At 39.4% G+C, this 18033-nt stretch overlaps 1 protein-coding gene across 1 annotated transcript in view; it reads left to right on the top strand.

The window, feature by feature from the left end:
• The first annotated feature begins 3389 nt into the window (after window positions 1–3389).
• The window catches only part of MEP1A (meprin A subunit alpha), a 35810-nt gene continuing 21166 nt past the window's right edge, over window positions 3390–18033 (top strand). Inside the window, 4 exon segments of the mRNA XM_075338809.1 lie at window positions 3390–3494; window positions 4837–4861; window positions 6388–6438; window positions 12131–12165. Of these exon segments, the coding sequence (XP_075194924.1) occupies window positions 3426–3494; window positions 4837–4861; window positions 6388–6438; window positions 12131–12165 (180 nt within the window). The 5' untranslated portion in view covers window positions 3390–3425.

Genomic DNA, 18033 nt, shown 5'->3' with positions numbered 1-18033 from the left:
CCTTTCTCCTGCACCGTGTAGTGTATGTGTAGACTGCCTGCGCTTCAGTGACGTGTGTGTGTGTCGGGAGAGCCCGTTTGCCCGAAGACGCTGGCCCGTGGGATCTCTCTGCCTGTGCGGTGGCTTTCTATCCCCCTCGGTGGGCTGTTGTCTTCAGTCGGGACTTGGGTGGGAAAGGACCTATAGTCCTGACCGAAATCAGTCAATTAACTCAGTCCAGTGGATTCTGGACCTCGTTTCAGGGTCTGAGTACCCCCCTTTGTGCTCCGGTTTCCAAGTTGGTTCACCGGGTGGGTACCGGCGGGCACTACCCTGTCCCGGTCCACCACGGTTCAACCGAGCCGTCCTCCCGGCTCCTGCAGGCTAGGCCACCGTCTTCCTCCTAGCCAAGGTACCAGGGCTCCAACCCTGGCACCTGTCAGACTGCTGCAGACCTGCTACACAGGCCTGCTTCACTTCTCAACACTCAAACTGATCTGATCTGTTTCCTGCCTCAGGCCCTCTGAACTCTTCGGTGGGTGTGCCAACCGCCTGGCTCCGCCCCCTGGTGAGTCCATAAAGCACTGAGAGACGTGACTAGGTTTTAATGGTTTGGCTGATGTTACCTTATTGGGGGACAGGTGTTGTGCGGGGGCCTATCTGTGACTACCTGGCTAATCCACGACGTCACACAAAGCATGAGAAACATGGACTGCTCCTGAGCATGGGAGTTGGGTGTATGCAGTTTACAGGTTTTGTGTGAAAAAATAGGGGTGAAAGAGCACCATAAAACACCAAGAAAAACATTGCAATATTTCTACAAAACTAAAATTCTAAGTGGTGTTCAAGTGGTTACAGCTCCGCAGCGCTACGGTCACATAGAGATTTTCACAAACTTTACCAACTGTCATGGTGGCGTCAGGTGCTGTTCAGATTACAGATTGTGACACTCCACCTGAGAAATTTTCTGGTGTGTGGGATCAACAGAAGCAGACTCATGTGTAGACCTGCTGTGTGCTTATTAATAGGTAAGTTAGCAAGCAAATGTAAATCTCTGCTAGTCTGCTTGTTAGTTTTCTTTAATCACCTGTTGTAGGGAAGCCAATCACATCTGCTCTTCTCCAATAGTGTCTTGCGAAAGTATTCGGCCCCCTTTAATTTTTCAACCTTTTCCCACATTTCAGACTTCAAACATACAATAAAGATAACATTTTTAAAATTTTATGGTGAAGAATCAACAACAAGTGGGACACAATTGTGAAGGTGAACAATATTTATTGCTTCTTTTAAATTTTTGTAAAAAATAACTGAAAATTGGGGCGTGCAATATTATTCATCCCCTTTAAGTTAATACTTTGTAGCGCCACCTTTTGCTGCGATTACAGCTGCAGTCGCTTGGAGTATGTGTCTATCAGTTTTGCACATCGAGAGACTGAAATTCTTACCCATTCTTCCTTTGTAAACAGCTGGAGCTGAGTGAGGTTGGATGGAGAGCGTTTGTGAACAGCAGTTTTCAGCTCTTTCCAAAGATTCTCGATTGGATTCACGTCTGGACTTTGACTTGGCCATTCTAATACCTGGATACGTTTATTTGTGAACCATTCCATTGTAGATTTTGCTTTATGTTTGGGATCCTTGTCTCAGTCTCAGGTCTTTTGCAGACTCCAACAGGTTTTCTTAAAGAGTGGTCCTGTATTTGGCTCCATCCATCTTCCCTGTCCCTGCTGAAGAAAAGCAGGCCCAAACCATGATGCTGCCACTACCATGTTTGACAGTGGGGATGGTGTGTTCAGGGTGATGAGCTGTGTTGCTTTTACGCCAAACATATCATTTGGCATTGTGCACAAAAAGTTTGATTTTGGTTTCATTTGACCAGAGCACCTTCTTCCACATGTTTGGTGTCTCCCAGGTGGCTTGTGGCAAATTTTAAGCAACACTTTTTATGGATATCTTTGAGAAATGGCTTTCTTCTTGCCACTCTTCCATAAAGGCCAGATTTGTGCAGTGTACGACTGATTGTTGTCCTATGGACAGACTCTCCCACCTCAGCTGTAGATCTCTGCAGCTCATCCAGAGTGATCATGGGCCTCTTGGCTGCATCTCTGATCAGTCTTCTTCTTGTTTGAGATGATAGTTTGGATGGACGGCCGGGTCTTGGTAGATTTGCAGTGGTATGATACTCCTTCCATTTTAATATGATCGCTTGCACAGTGCTTCTTGGGATGTTTAAAGTTTTGGAAATCTTTTTACCACCAAATCCAACTTTAAACGTCTCCACAACAGTATCACGGACCTGCCTTTTGTTCCTTGGTCTTCATGATGCTCTCTGTGCTTTAAACAGAACACTGAGACTATCACAGAGCAGGGGCATTTATACGGAGACTTTATTACATACAAGTGGCTTATATGTATCATCATCAGTCATTTAGGACAACATTGGATCATTCAGAGATCCTCAATGAACTTCTGGAGTGAGTTTGCTGCACTGAAAGTAAAGGGGATGAATAATATTGCACGCCGCAATTTTCAGTTTTTTATTTTTTACGAAAGTTTAAAATAAGCAATAAATTTCGTTCACCTTCACAATTGTGCCCCACTTGTTGTTGATTCTTCACCATAAAATTTAAATTTTTATCTTTAGGTTTGAAGCCTGAAATGTGGGAAAAGGTTGAAAAATTCAAGGAGCCCGAATACTTTCACAAGGCACAATATATACTGTATGCTGGCTAGGTCCCTTCACCTATACCAGCTATAGCTTATTCTTAGTTGATCTGGTGAAGTGTGGTGATCTACACTGTCTGGGGGTTGTAGTACTTATTGCTTTGTGTGGTTGTGAAGTTTACCCCAGTTGTCTTTTGCAGCTACCTTCCTGCTCTTGTTTTCCTCCTGAATCTCTTATTGTCTAATATTGTGTGAGTGTGTGCAGTGTGTCACAGTTTTGGTTTTCCCTTGTCTTTCTTTATCTTTGGTTAACATCACACTCCTTCCCCATCCTTCCTTAGTGGGGAGGGGGGATCAGATTAGGTTTGGTCAGTACAGGGGGCCAGGAATGGGACTCAGGCATCTGCACCATTAGGAGTATCCCTAAGGTTAGGGATAGTATAGGGCCCTCTAGCGTGAGGGACACCACAGAGGCTCCTATCCTTAATTATTCAACAGTCACGCCGTGACAGCTACTTTAAGACACCATGATGACAGTAGGGTTAATATGGTAAATGGATACCCATGGAAAGAATAAAAGTTAATAATGCACTCATTCCTGAAAATCTCTGAGTGTTAGTGATTAGTTTATGGTCAATTTCAAGATAAAGAAAATTTCTTATGTTACTTGTAGCTGTGATATTATGTGTGATGATAGTGGACTTGGTAAATTGTGCAAAGTTCAAGCATCCCATATAAGTTGTGCGGCAGGGACGGTGTCAGTGAGCATTCTCCTGGCATCCACCATGGTGTCCCGGGCACCTCTGGGGCTCCTCGTCTTAGTAGCCATCATTGTCCACTCTAATGCCTACACAGTAAGTAATCCTGACAACAGCCCTATGTCACTACTTGTGTCTCTTTAATGCTAGAAGAACTACAAGTCTCAGCCTTTTCTGTCATTTGGAGGCTGCAAGGACCTCCTGGAATTTGAGTTTCCATCATACGTTAATTTCTACATGTGGTCTAATATTACATGGAAGAGCAGCTAAAGGGTTGTCGGATTTATTTGGATGCTGAGATTTATGGTTACACCGCACATGGAGTCCCCTTTAGTGTCCACTAATCTAATGTATAAAGCTGAGTGTGTGTGTGTGTGTGTGTGTGTGTATGTGTGTGTGTGTGTGTGTGTGTCCACTAAAGGAATCTGCCCCGTCGCATTTACAATCACGAAATTTTGGACAGCTGCCTCATTTGACTCATGGAACGTCATAGACTATGTTTTGAGGGGAAAATTTAACTCTGCGCTTTATAGTTATTAGCGAAAACACCTGCTTACATTAAAGTGAATGGAGCTGAGAGCTACAGGTTATTAATAGCAGATGTGATTGTTTGCTATAGGCAACAAAGTACATTGTTAGTATAAGAAGCTTATGTGTGAGGTAATATGATATCGGTGGAGAGACGGGATAGAGAGAGGCAGACAGACAGAGACAGACAGAGAGACAGCGAGAGAGACATAGGGAGAAACAGACAGAGGGATAGAGAGAGAGACAGAGAGAGGCAGATAGAGAGAAACAGAGATAGATGGATAGAGAGACAAAAAGAGACAGACAGAGAGATAGAGGCAGAGAGAGATGGATACAGAGAGACAGAGAGAGGATAGAGACAGACTGAGATGGCTAGAGAGAGACACAGAGAGATAGATGGAGAGCCAGAAAGAGACAGACAGAGAGACAGACAGACAGAGATGCAGATGGGGAGAGAGACAGAGACAGACAGAGAGAGAGAGAGAGAGAGGGTATACAGCCAGACAGAGAGACAGACAGACAGAGAAGCAGATGGGGAGACAGACAGAGAGAGAGAGAGAGAGTATACAGCCAGACAGAGAGAGAGGCAGACAGAGAGAAACAGAGAGAGAGAGAGGGAGACAGGTAGAGAGACAGAGAGAGACAAATCGAGAGAGACAAATAGAGAGACTACCATAGATAGAGAAAGAGAGAGGAAGAGAGAGAGACAGAGAGATACAGACAGATGAACAGAAAAATACAGAGAGGGATGGATAGAGAGAAAGACAGAGAGAGACGGACAGAGAGAGACAGAGAGAGACAGAGAGACTAACAGACAGGGAGAGAGACAGTTACTATCCCAGGCAACGCTGGGTACTGCAGATAGTTACATTATATTTGTTAAATTATGGGATTTATTATTTTTTTACAGATTCCCCATCCACCACAAGAAACTGGTAAGAGGAAACCCTTTTAATACGTATTTTATTCAGGGGCACTGACATAAAATATTTCTTTATATGATTTACCCCAGATTTAGTCATTTGTTTGTATTGGTATTGAACCCCTTCCCGCCGATGCCAGTTTTCATTTTTACACTTTTTGTTTTTTCGTCCCTTTCTTCCAAGAGCCATATTTTTATTATGAGGGCTTGATTTTTTTGTGGGACAAGTTATAGTTTGGAATAACATCATTAATTTCACTGTACAATGTACTGGAAAATAGTAAAAAAAAAAAAAAAAAAGAAAAGTTAAAACATAATTCCACAATTGTTTTTATTTTTATGGTGTTCATTGTGCAAAATGATTCTCTTGGTCGTTATAATTATGGCGATACCAAACTTGAATAATTTTTTTTTTATTCAAGTAGTGAATAAAAAAAATTTGAAAAAAAAAATGTTTCTAACGCCATTTTCTGAGCTGTGTAAGGGATTGTTTTTCTCAGCGGCGAGCAAAAGTTTTTATTGATTTGATACTGCATTAAAGTTTGATCGCTTTTGTTGCAGTTTTTTAGGGATGTGTGGAAACTAGAAAACCTCAGTTATCGCTTTTTGTTATTTTTTCTTTTTATGGCTTTTATGTTTTGGTTTTTTTATTATTATTATTATTATTATTATTATAAATAATAATAATAATGGTTCATAATAATACAACTAATAATAATAATAATAATAATAATAATAATAATAATAATGATAATAATTTTTATTATTATTAACCAACACCAAATATGTTTATTTTTTATTTATTTTATGTATTTTTAATGGAGGAAAAGTTTTGGTGATTCAAATTTTTATATTATGTTTTAAAACTTTTAAAAAAACTATGTTTACTTTGTTATTTTAGTTTCCTTATTGAACGTGAATCTTCAGCCATTTGGCTTCTTCTTTTATATAGTATAATACAAAGTTATAGCATGATATAGATAAAAATATGTTTTCCTATGGAGCCCAGCAACAGAGATTGGATCCATTCAGAACTTCAGTATCTCCCGAATGCCATGACAATTCATAGGCTTCCAAAAATTGTGTTTTAAAGGGGTGATGGGAGCCAATGCTCATGTGCATGAACAACTGCACCATTTGAAATCCAATCAGTGATTGCTCCGGTAGTAGTATTTACAGTAAATGGTCACACTGCAGCAATTGGAGCTAGCTCCGGTCACTGCTGGGAATGGTGCAGGCTCAGCACCTGAGCCATCTCCATACATGGGGACCCATCATAGGACACACTAATACTTCCTATGTCGGGAAGGAGTTATTGGTGTTGCCTGCTGTAATATTGTGGAGCAAATCTGCCTAATTGGTCCTAAAATCAATACATCCATAGATGCTTGGGGGGGGCACAATGTTTGCGAAAGTGGTTAGAGTATAGAGGACTTATCGTACATATCTGTGAAGTTACACTACTTTATTTCAAAATTCATCTGAAATGTTGATAAATGTCCATTTATAATTGGTGTAACTTTCTTTTATTTGTGGCAGGAGACCAAGGAGAGGCCGGAGGATTCATAGATATCCCTGAAATCAACAAGGGTACGTCATTTGTCATAGGGTACATGGCCTAAAGGGTGCTTTACATGCTAGCGATGTCGTGCGCGATAGCACCCGCCCCCGTCGTTTGTGCCACATTTGGTGATCGATGCCGTGGCGAAAATTATCACTACGGCAGCGTCACATGCACATACCTGGTCGGCAACGTCGCTGTGACCGCCGAACAATCTCTCCTTCAAGGGGGAGGTACGTTCGGCGTCATAACAACATCACTGCGGCGTCACTAAGCGGCCGGCCAATAGTAGAGGAGGGGCGGAGATGAGCGGGATGTAACATCCCGCCCACCTCCTTCCTTCCGCATTGCCGGTGGAGGCAGGTAAGAAGATGTTTGTCGTTCCTGCAGTGTCACACATAGCGATGTGTGCTGCCACAGGAACGACAAACAACATTGTACCTGCAGCAGCAACGATATTATGGAAAGGAGCGACGTGTCAACGATCAACGATTTTTGAGGTTTTTGCGATCGTTGATTGATGCCCCTTGGTGTCACACACTGCAATGTCACTACCGGCGCCGGATGTGCGTCACTAACAAAGTGACCCCGATGATATATCGTTAGCGATGTCGCAGCATGTAAAGCACCCTTAAATCTCTGCAGCTTAAGACAGACTGGTAGAAACTGTGCAAACTTTCACATTGGTGAACACTGCATGATAAATTTGGGTCATCTTGCCAGACATGATACACAGCTTTCTATTACTTTCAACACCTTTTGACTGACTCTCTTTACACCAAAGTAATGGAGCATAGCCTTATTAAATCAGATTAAATCAGGCGCATACCACTCCCCATAGCCATGCTGCTTTCTCTTACACTATCAAGAGCAGGATAATATATCATGCGTTTATCTAGCTCATATCTACCTCTATCTCCTTTCTTTTTAGTTACCATAAATAGTTACATAGGTTGAAAAAAGCCCCCGGTTCAACCTGCCTCCACCAATTATATATTTTATCACTAAGTAATTTATAACCGACAATGTTGTGTGTACTGAGGAAATCATCCAGCCCTTTTTTAAAAGCTGTTATAGTATCTGCCATTACTACCTCTTGTGGTCGGCATTCCACAGTCTGACTGCTCTAACTGTAAAGAACCCTTTCCTATTTAGCTGCCGGAATCACTTTTCTTCCACTCGCAGTGAGTGCCCCCTGGTCCTTAGTATTGTCTTTGGAAGGAATAAGTAATTTGCCAGTCCTTTTATATTGACCACACATGTATTTTTACATATAAATGAGATCACCTCTGAGACGACTTTTTTTCTAAGCTAAACAAATCGAACTTTTCCTACCTCTCATCATGTGAGGCCTTCATTCCTTGCAATTATCTAGTTGTCGCCTTTGAACTGACTCCAGCTTCTGAATGTCCTTTTTAACATGTGGAGCCGAAAACTGCATCCCATATTCCAGAAGTGGCCTTACAAGTGATTTATAGAGGGGTAACAATACGTTGGGATCACGGGACCTAATCTCTCTTTTTATATACCCTAAAATTTTGTTTCCTTTAGCAGCTGCTGCCTGACATTGAGTGCTGCTGTTCAGATTACTTGTAACCAGATTCCTCGGTCTTTGTCCTGTTCTGTAGTCCCGAGTTTACTTCCATTTAATGTATACGCAGCTATAGGATTACTCCATCCTAGGTTCATTACTTTACATTTATCAACATTAAATCTCATTTGCCAAGTGTCTGCCCATTCTGACAGCTTATCCAGATCGTGTTTAAAATATTGTAGTATCAAGGTCAGTTTTTAATATCCTACATAGTTTGGTCTCGTCAACAAAAACTGACACTATTCTCAATCCCATCCACAAGGTCATTAATATAGAGATTATTTGTAGCTCATATCTATATATCTAATTATCTATCTATCTCTCTATCTATCTCTCTATCTAATCTACTAGTAGACCAAAATGGCTGTTCAACTATTTTGTTTCTGGTGGGAGAATGAAGGTCAACAGTACCTATAATATATATACACTAATATATATATATATATATATATATAATATTTCTCGGGGTGCTAAGGTGCTATTGACGTGGATTTCTCACCAGATAATAGTAAAAATCCATCCAATCCACACAGGCAGAAAGATTAAAGTCCATATATCCATACATTATGTGTAATGATGAGAATAATACAGGGAAAAAAAATTGGACACATGAAGAAAAAGAGAGATGCAAAAAGCCATGAAATCTATCAGTAATTAGAAAGCAATTTTGCAATTTATTGAAAAATAATAACCGCTGGTTCAACTTATGGCCTATAAAAATGTGTCTCATTAATAAGGTGCCACACAAGAAACATCTCATGATGGGTAAAACCTGAGAGCTGTGTTAAGACATTCGTAACATTATTATTGCAAAACATAATGATGACATTAGTTACACAAGAATTTCTAAACTACTGAAGGTTCCAGTGAGCACTGTTGGGGCCATAATCCAAAAAAGAAAAGAATATAATTTCACTATAAACCGGCCTACACCAGGTGGACTCCACAAGATTTCAGACAGAGGAGTGAAAAGAATTATCAGCAGAGTTGTTCATGAGCCAAGAACCACCTGTGGAGAAAGACCTGGAATCAGCAGGTACAATTGTTTTAAAGTAAACAACAATTAATGCACTCAAACTCCATGTCCTGTATGCATGCTCCTGTATGCATGCTCACACCACTGCTGAATTAAAAGCATGCTCAAGCACGTTTAAAGTTTGCTCAACAACATTTATTCAAGCCTCTGAAATACTGGGAGAGTATAGTCTGGCCAGATGAGACCAAAATTAAACTCTGTGGATGTCATAATACCCACCATGTTTGGAGGTCAAAAGGCAAATTCCCCCAAAACACCAACAACAGTGAAATTTGGAACTGGGAACATCATGGTGTGGGGCTGTTATTCAGCATACGGTACTGGCAAACTTCATATAACTGAACGAAGGATGAATGGACACCGGTACCGAGACATTCCTGATAAATATCTGCTGCTATCTTACAGTATGAGAAATATGAAACGAGGGTGGACAATTCTGTAAGACAATGATCCCCAACACACATCATGGAAACTCTCAATTGGTTTCAGAGAAAGAAAATCTGCTAGAATGGCCGAGCCGATCACCGGAGCTGAATCCAATAAAAAAATTATGGCTAAAGCTCAGAGTTCATAGAAGGAGTCGGGACCTACAGTGCGTGAAGAGTATTTGCGTGGAAGAAAGGGACAAAATCCCACCTGAGCAATGCAGACGACTGGTTCCTTAATACAGGATGCGTCTTGAAAATGCATCTTGACAAAAACTTTTTATGATGTATTACAGTATATATACTGTGTTTTGGTAAGTGTGTTCAATACTTTTTCCCTGTGTAGTTTCTCATTATAACATATCCTTAAATTTATGGATATCTTTGATTTGATTTCTTTGTCTGTGTGGACTGTATGGGTTGTCACTGACATCTGGTGATAAATTGTTGTCAATAGCATCTTTAGAAATATATTTACTTAGAAAATTGGTGACGTGTTCAATTCTTATTTCACCCTTTGTGTGTATGTATGTATATATATATATATATATATATATATAGTGTGTGTGCATATATATATATATATATATATATATATATATATAGATATATATACTGTTAGGTCCAGAAATATTTGGACAGTGACACAAGTTTTATTATTTTAGCTGTTTACAAAAACATGTTCAGAAATACAATTATATATATAATATGGGCTGAAAGTGCACACTCCCAGCTGCAATATGAGAGTTTTCACATCCAAATCGGAGAAAGGGTTTAGAAATCATAGCTCTGTAATGCATAGCCTCCTCTTTTTCAAGGGACCAAAAGTAATTGGACAAGGGACTCTAAGGGCTGCAATTAACTCTGAAGGCGTCTCCCTCGTTAACCTGTAATCAATGAAGTAGTTAAAAGGTCTGGGGTTGATTACAGGTGTGTGGTTTTGCATTTGGAAGCTGTTGCTGTGACCAGACAACATGCGGTCTAAGGAACTCTGAATTGAGGTGAAGCAGAACATCCTGAGGCTGAAAAAAAAGAAAAAATCCATCAGAGAGATAGCAGACATGCTTGGAGTAGCAAAATCAACAGTCGGGTACATTCTGAGAAAAAAGGAATTGACTGGTGAGCTTGGGAACTCAAAAAGTCCTGGGCGTCCACGGATGACAACAGTGGTGGATGATCGCCGCATACTTTCTTTGGTGAAGAAGAACCTGTTCACAACATCAACTGAAGTCCAGAACACTCTCAGTGAAGTAGGTGTATCTGTCTCTAAGTCAACAGTAAAGAGAAGACTCCATGAAAGTAAATACAAAGGGTTCACATCTAGATGCAAACCATTCATCAATTCCAAAAATAGACAGGCCAGAGTTAAATTTGCAGAAAAACACCTCATGAAGCCAGCTCAGTTCTGGAAAAGTATTCTATGGACAGATGAGACCAAGATCAACCTATACCAGAATGATGGGAAGAAAAAAGTTTGGAGAAGAAAGGGAACGGCACATGATCCAAGGCACACCACATCCTCTGTAAAACATGGTGGAGGCAACATGATGGCATGGGCATGCATGGCTTTCAATGGCACTGGGTCACTTGTGTTTATTGATGACATAACAGCAGACAAGAGTAGCCGGATGAATTCTGAAGTGTACCGGGATATACTTTGAGCCCAGATTCAGCCAAATGCCGCAAAGTTGATCGGACGGCGCTTCATAGTACAGATGGACAATGACCCCAAGCATACAGCCAAAGCTACCCAGGAGTTCATGAGTGCAAAAAAGTGGAACATTCTGCAATGGCCAAGTCAATCACCAGATCTTAACCCAATTGAGCATGCATTTCACTTGCTCAAATCCAGACTTAAGATGGAAAGACCCACAAACAAGCAAGACCTGAAGGCTGCGGCTGTAAAGGCCTGGCAAAGCATTAAGAAGGAGGAAACCCAGCGTTTGGTGATATCCATGGGTTCCAGACTTAAGGCAGTGATTGCCTCCAAAGGATTCGCAACAAAATATTGAAAATAAAAATATTTTTTTTGGGTTTGGTTTATTTGTCCAATTACTTTTGACCTCCTAAAATGTGGAGTGTTTGTAAAGAAATGTGTACAATTCCTACAATTTCTATCAGATATTTTTGTTCAAACCTTCAAATTAAACGTTACAATCTGCACTTGAATTCTGTTGTAGAGGTTTCATTTCAAATCCAATGTGGTGGCATGCAGAGCCAAACTCGCGAAAATTGTGTCACTGTCCAAATATTTCTGGACTTAACTGTATATATATATACATATACACAAAGGGAGAAATAAGAATTGGGCATTTGGGCATGTCACCAATTATCTATCTATCTATTTATATATATATATATATATATATATATATATATATATGTATAATATATATATATATATATATATATATATATATATATATGTATATATATAATTGGTGATGTGCCCAATTCTTATTTCGCCCTTTGTGTATATATATATATGAGGTGCATAGATACATAAAATACATAAAATGAATACAGAGATGTCTCCCATAATCTACTTACAGACAGTACTGCGACACAAGGGGTTTGTTTGGAGACTCTAAGCAAAACCTCTGATGATCTATGCTTTTTCATCATTATCAGTTTTTATTTTACCCTCTATCCTTTATCATTTATAGACAAGAGCTTGTTCCAGGGTGACATCAGGCTTCCGGTGAGCACTACAATTTTTTTTTTTTTAGCAATGAACAATATGATTGTAATGGTAATTAGTAGAACATATAAAGGTCACACTTGTTCCTTCAACCTCCATTTTTAGATTGAGGGAGAAAAGTCACAAATGTACTGGTTTTCCCTGTCAAATAGCTGTGCACAACTTAAAGCTCATCTGACAAAGCAGCAGATCAAAAGTGGGTAGCGTTTGCTTTTATTTTTCTTCTGCGCACCTGAGTATTGTTTTTTTTTTGTTTTAATCGGCCATATGGTTCTAGAGATATTTAGTGCTAATTAGTATTGTCCTTACAAGGGAGTGTGGCTCACTGGATCCTCGGGGGCGTGTCTTTAGGCTGCTCTTGTCCTATGAACACTGCCCCTTTGGTAAAAATCATAAACATTTTCACTAAATAAAAAACCCATTGAACCATATGAGGGATTTAAAATCCCCCACATAAAATGGAATATGCAGGGGAGCAGTGGGAATAGAGTAAGAGCAAAAACTGGCCACTTTTGACCTGATTTCAAGTCCTTTTTCAGTCTTAAACCTGGAAATAGGTCCCATAGGTTACAGCAGCCATTTGTAGTACAGTTGCTATCATTTAGTCACTTTACTTAAAGAGGTTGTCCACTACTTTTACATTGAGGGACCATCCTTAGGACAGCTCATCAATGTCTAATTGGTGGAGGTATGACACCCTGCACCCCTCCCCCCCCCCGCCGATCAGCTGTTCTGGGTGTTGGCTGGAACTGCGTAGTTATGAAGCTGCACAGCTCTGTCAACTGTATAGTGACCGTGGCTGGGTACTGCACATATGCCCCCTATTGGAAATTATTCACAGTCACTGATTTTAGTAGTAGACTGTATTGGCCTACTCATTTGTGGTCAGAGGTGATTGAATGCCATTTCAGAGAAGGTGGACCTCCAGTGTCTTTTGGCTCAGTGAAGGCAGGAGGGATATAAACACAGACAGCAAGATTTTGATTTTGCTCTTGGTCCTTCCCCTTCAGTGGACGGTAGTATTTATTTGGGTACTGAATGGTGATATTATGTGAGCACTGTATGGCAGTATTTGTTTGTTCACTGTATAGCGATAATATGTAATTACTGTCTGGCAGTAATTATTTGGTCACTGAATAGTAATATTATATGATCACTATATGGCAGAATTTATTTGTCACTGTTCTAAGGCTTTGCTCACTGAATATACTGGGGAATACTCGCTTGAGTACTAGATTAAGGCACTTAGGAATGGTTTTCTATTTGGTTTTCTATTTAAACAGTCCAGCTGGTTTATTTACACACATAAATCAGCACTGCAGCATCATAACAAAGGCCTTCTTGCGGCTATAAAGTAACACAAACAGGGTATATGACAAAGACTGTTTAATCCATGGGTACGGCTGTATGGGTTCAGATACAACCCTGCAGCAGTATCCCTGTGGAGGTACAGTACCGTCCACTCACTGACCTTGGTCAGTATACAACCTCGTTTTGTGAGGTTACCTTTCTGGAGCTTCAGCAAGGCTCCACACACTGACCTCTCTCCGCACTGACATTTAGGAAACTGCCTCACTGGAATCACCAACCAGGATCTGTGTCTTTCTCCACACACTGACTCCTGGCAGTCCAGATCCTCAGGAGAACAGCTGCATCCTAAACACAGAGTAAAACAGGATCTATACTTACCTGGCATCCTAGCCAGTGTGTCTTCAGGGACGTCTGCAGCCGCCTTTAGACACACATGGTCTCCTCGCAGGGTGCCTCCAAGAAGTAAACTGCTTTCAAGCACAGAGAGACCATGTGATCAAACAACTAGTCTGATATCTCAGACCAGAAACACCCATAGGGTGAGGTTTGTGAATAGCCAGAATCGGCCAGCACTCTGACTATTCACAGTACACCTGGCCCATAATACAATAACAAGACTTGTGGAACTACAAGTCCCGGAGTAAACATTACAGGTTTTACATTGCAGAGACCTTTGCCATTGTGGTAGATAGCTATTTAAAGAATGTACATCTGGAACACCAATGGTGTGAACAAGGTACAAGACTCAAAAGCATATAACTATACAATAGGATAAAGAGTTGCACACTAGTCACAATGTATAGAGGAATGATGAAAAGCAGAGCAAGTTTTTTTTACTGCAGGTGAGGTTACACATAGGTTAGGGACCACAAAAATAGAGATTACCTTGGCGTGGTTTTGGGGCTCTTTTGCATTGATCAATACAATGGCTAAACATCTCTTATATTCCTATTATTCATAGCAGTTATGCATATTCCATTTTCATGTTTTTCATTTTTTCAAATAGTTCATTGTATTTTTCATTCTAGTATTCCCATAGCAGTTTTGTTTTTCATTATTCCCCTATACATTGTGACTTGTGTGCAACTCTTTATCCTATTGTACTGCGATAGATAGCAGCCATTTACAATATATGTGGTCAGTACCTCACACTGTATAAAAATGTGTGATCACTGTATGGCAGTAATTATTTGGTCACTGTATAGCAATAATATGTGATCATTCTATAGCATTAATTATTTGGTCATTGTATAGCAATAATATGTGATCATTGTACAGTAGTAATTATTTGGTCAATGTATAGCAATAATATGTGATCATTGTACAGCAGTAATTATTTGGTCAATGTATAGCAATAATATGTGATCATTGTACAGTAGTAATTATTTGGTCAATGTATAGCAATAATATGTGATCATTGTACAGTAGTAATTATTTGGTCAATGTATAGCAATAATATGTGATCATTCTATAGCAGTAATTATTTGGTCACTGTATAGCAATAATATGTGATCATTGTATAGCAGTAATTATTTGGTCACTGTATAGCAATAATATGTGATCATTGTATAGCAGTAATTATTTGGTCACTGTATAGCAATAATATGTGATCATTGTATAGCAGTAATTATTTGGTCACTGTATAGCAATAATATGTGATCATTGTACAGCAGTAATTATTTGGTCACTGTATAGCAATAATATGTGATCATTGTATAGCAGTAATTATTTGGCCACTGTATAGCAATAATATGTGATCATTGTATAGCAGTAATTATTTGGTCACTGTATAGCAATAATATGTGATCATTGTATAGCAGTAATTATTTGGTCACTGTATAGCAATAATATGTGATCATTCTATAGCAGTAATTATTTGGTCACTGTATAGCAATAATATGTGATCATTGTATAGCAGTAATTATTTGGTCACTGTATAGCAATAATATGTGATCATTGTATAGCAGTAATTATTTGGTCACTGTATAGCAATAATATGTGATCATTGTATAGCAGTAATTATTTGGTCACTGTATAGCAATAATATGTGATCATTGTACAGCAGTAATTATTTGGTCACTGTATAGCAATAATATGTGATCATTGTACAGCAGTAATTATTTGGTCACTGTATAGCAATAATATGTGATCATTCTATAGCAGTAATTATTTGGTCACTGTATAGCAATAATATGTGATCATTGTATAGCAGTAATTATTTGGTCACTGTATAGCAATAATATGTGATCATTGTATAGCAGTAATTATTTGGTCACTGTATAGCAATAATATGTGATCATTGTATAGCAGTAATTATTTGGTCACTGTATAGCAATAATATGTGATCATTGTACAGCAGTAATTATTTGGTCACTGTATAGCAATAATATGTGATCATTGTATAGCAGTAATTATTTGGCCACTGTATAGCAATAATATGTGATCATTGTATAGCAGTAATTATTTGGTCACTGTATAGCAATAATATGTGATCATTCTATAGCAGTAATTATTTGGTCACTGTATAGCAATAATATGTGATCATTGTATAGCAGTAATTATTTGGTCACTGTATAGCAATAATATGTGATCATTGTATAGCAGTAATTATTTGGTCACTGTATAGCAATAATATGTGATCATTGTATAGCAGTAATTATTTGGTCACTGTATAGCAATAATATGTGATCATTGTACAGCAGTAATTATTTGGTCACTGTATAGCAATAATATGTGATCATTGTATAGCAGTAATTATTTGGTCACTGTATAGCAATAATATGTGATCATTGTACAGCAGTAATTATTTGGTCACTGTATAGCAATAATATGTGATCATTGTACAGCAGTAATTATTTGGTCACTGTATAGCAATAATATGTGATCATTGTATAGCAGTAATTATTTGGCCACTGTATAGCAATAATATGTGATCATTGTACAGCAGTAATTATTTGGTCACTGTATAGCAATAATATGTGATCATTGTATAGCAGTAATTATTTGGCCACTGTATAGCAATAATATGTGATCATTGTATAGCAGTAATTATTTGGCCACTGTATAGCAATAATATGTGATCATTGTATAGCAGTAATTATTTGGCCACTGTATAGCAATAATATGTGATCATTGTACAGCAGTAATTATTTGGTCACTGTGTTAAGATAATTTGTAAGCACTGATCTATTTGGGATCTGTGTGGCACTAATACTTAGGCAATATGATATAACATAAAATATTATTTGGTGACACCACTGTATCGTTTTTTCCTAAGAAACTTTCTGTTTCGATTATTTTGGTTAAGAATAGCATTGCTGTGTGGGCACTATACTTTATAGCTTATTTAATTTAGCAGTGTGTAATAACTTATTGGTATGTAAATAGTAGGAAGGTGCCAACACAACAAACCTCACACAGCACTATGCAACCATAGTCCAGCTCACGGTTCAACCTTTTTCTCTGCTCCCTATGTATTACATGCCGGCTTAGACTGGCCCACAGGAGGACCGGAGAATCCTCTGGTGGGCCCCTTTGCAGTAGTACATCACTTACCCAGACTTCCAACATAATCAGTAGTTGGCACAATACACTTGTTTCTCTCTCATCATTCATTTTACAAACTATATTATTATATAGAAGCTTAGGTAAATTTGTGAATATAATATTTGCAGGTAGTTGATCAGTGGGTCTCAAAGTAATGTTACTGGTGGACCCCTTCCACCCCAGTCAGACACTGATTAGCTGCCTGCATATAGATGAGCATATTCAGCACCATGCTCTCTCCCCCGCGGAGGTCATGCCAGAATCTCATCTACTCTCACAGTCTCTGAGCCTAAGTGCATTTATGGGGCATAGGAGAAAACTAAGGCTATGTGTCCACGGTAGAATGTACCTGTGGATTTTTCTGCATGAAAATCCGCGACTTTCGCGGCAAATCCGCACCTTATTTTTGCCGTGGATTTGTCGCGGATTACCGCTATTTTGCCGCGGATTTTGATGCGGATTTTTTCCCCATTCTATACCCAAAATCCGCACCAAAATCCGCAAGAATAATTGACATGCTGCAGATTTTTCCGGATCAAAATCCGCGGCAAATCCGCCGCAGAAAAATCCGCAGCATGGACACAGCATTTCCAAAATGCCATTGAAATGTCTTGGAAGTGCCGCTGGTGCAGATTTTCGGAAAATCCGCGGCAAATCCGCGGCAAAATCCGCGCAAAATCCGCAGCGTGGGCACATAGCCTTAAGATCATGAGGAACATGTGGTGGTTTGATAGCCGGGCACAATTAGGCTATGTGCCCACGCTGCGGATTTACCGCGGATTTTGCCGCGGATTTGCCGAAAATCTGCAGCAGCGGCACTTCCAAGCCATTTCAATGGCATTTTGGAAATGCTGTGTCCATGCTGCGGATTTTTCCGCTGCGGATTTGCCGCGGATTTTGATCCGGAAAAATCTGCAGCATGTCAATTGTTTGGTGCAGATTTGGTGCGGATTTTTGGTTTTGAATTGGGAAAAAAAAAAAAGAAATCCGCATCAAAATCCGCGGCAAATC

The sequence above is a fragment of the Anomaloglossus baeobatrachus genome, chromosome 3 (assembly GCF_048569485.1).
Source record: "Anomaloglossus baeobatrachus isolate aAnoBae1 chromosome 3, aAnoBae1.hap1, whole genome shotgun sequence".
NCBI classification, from domain to species: domain Eukaryota; kingdom Metazoa; phylum Chordata; class Amphibia; order Anura; family Aromobatidae; genus Anomaloglossus; species Anomaloglossus baeobatrachus.
Note: the sequence above shows the minus strand (reverse complement) of the source record. Positions and strands in the feature narration are given on the sequence as shown.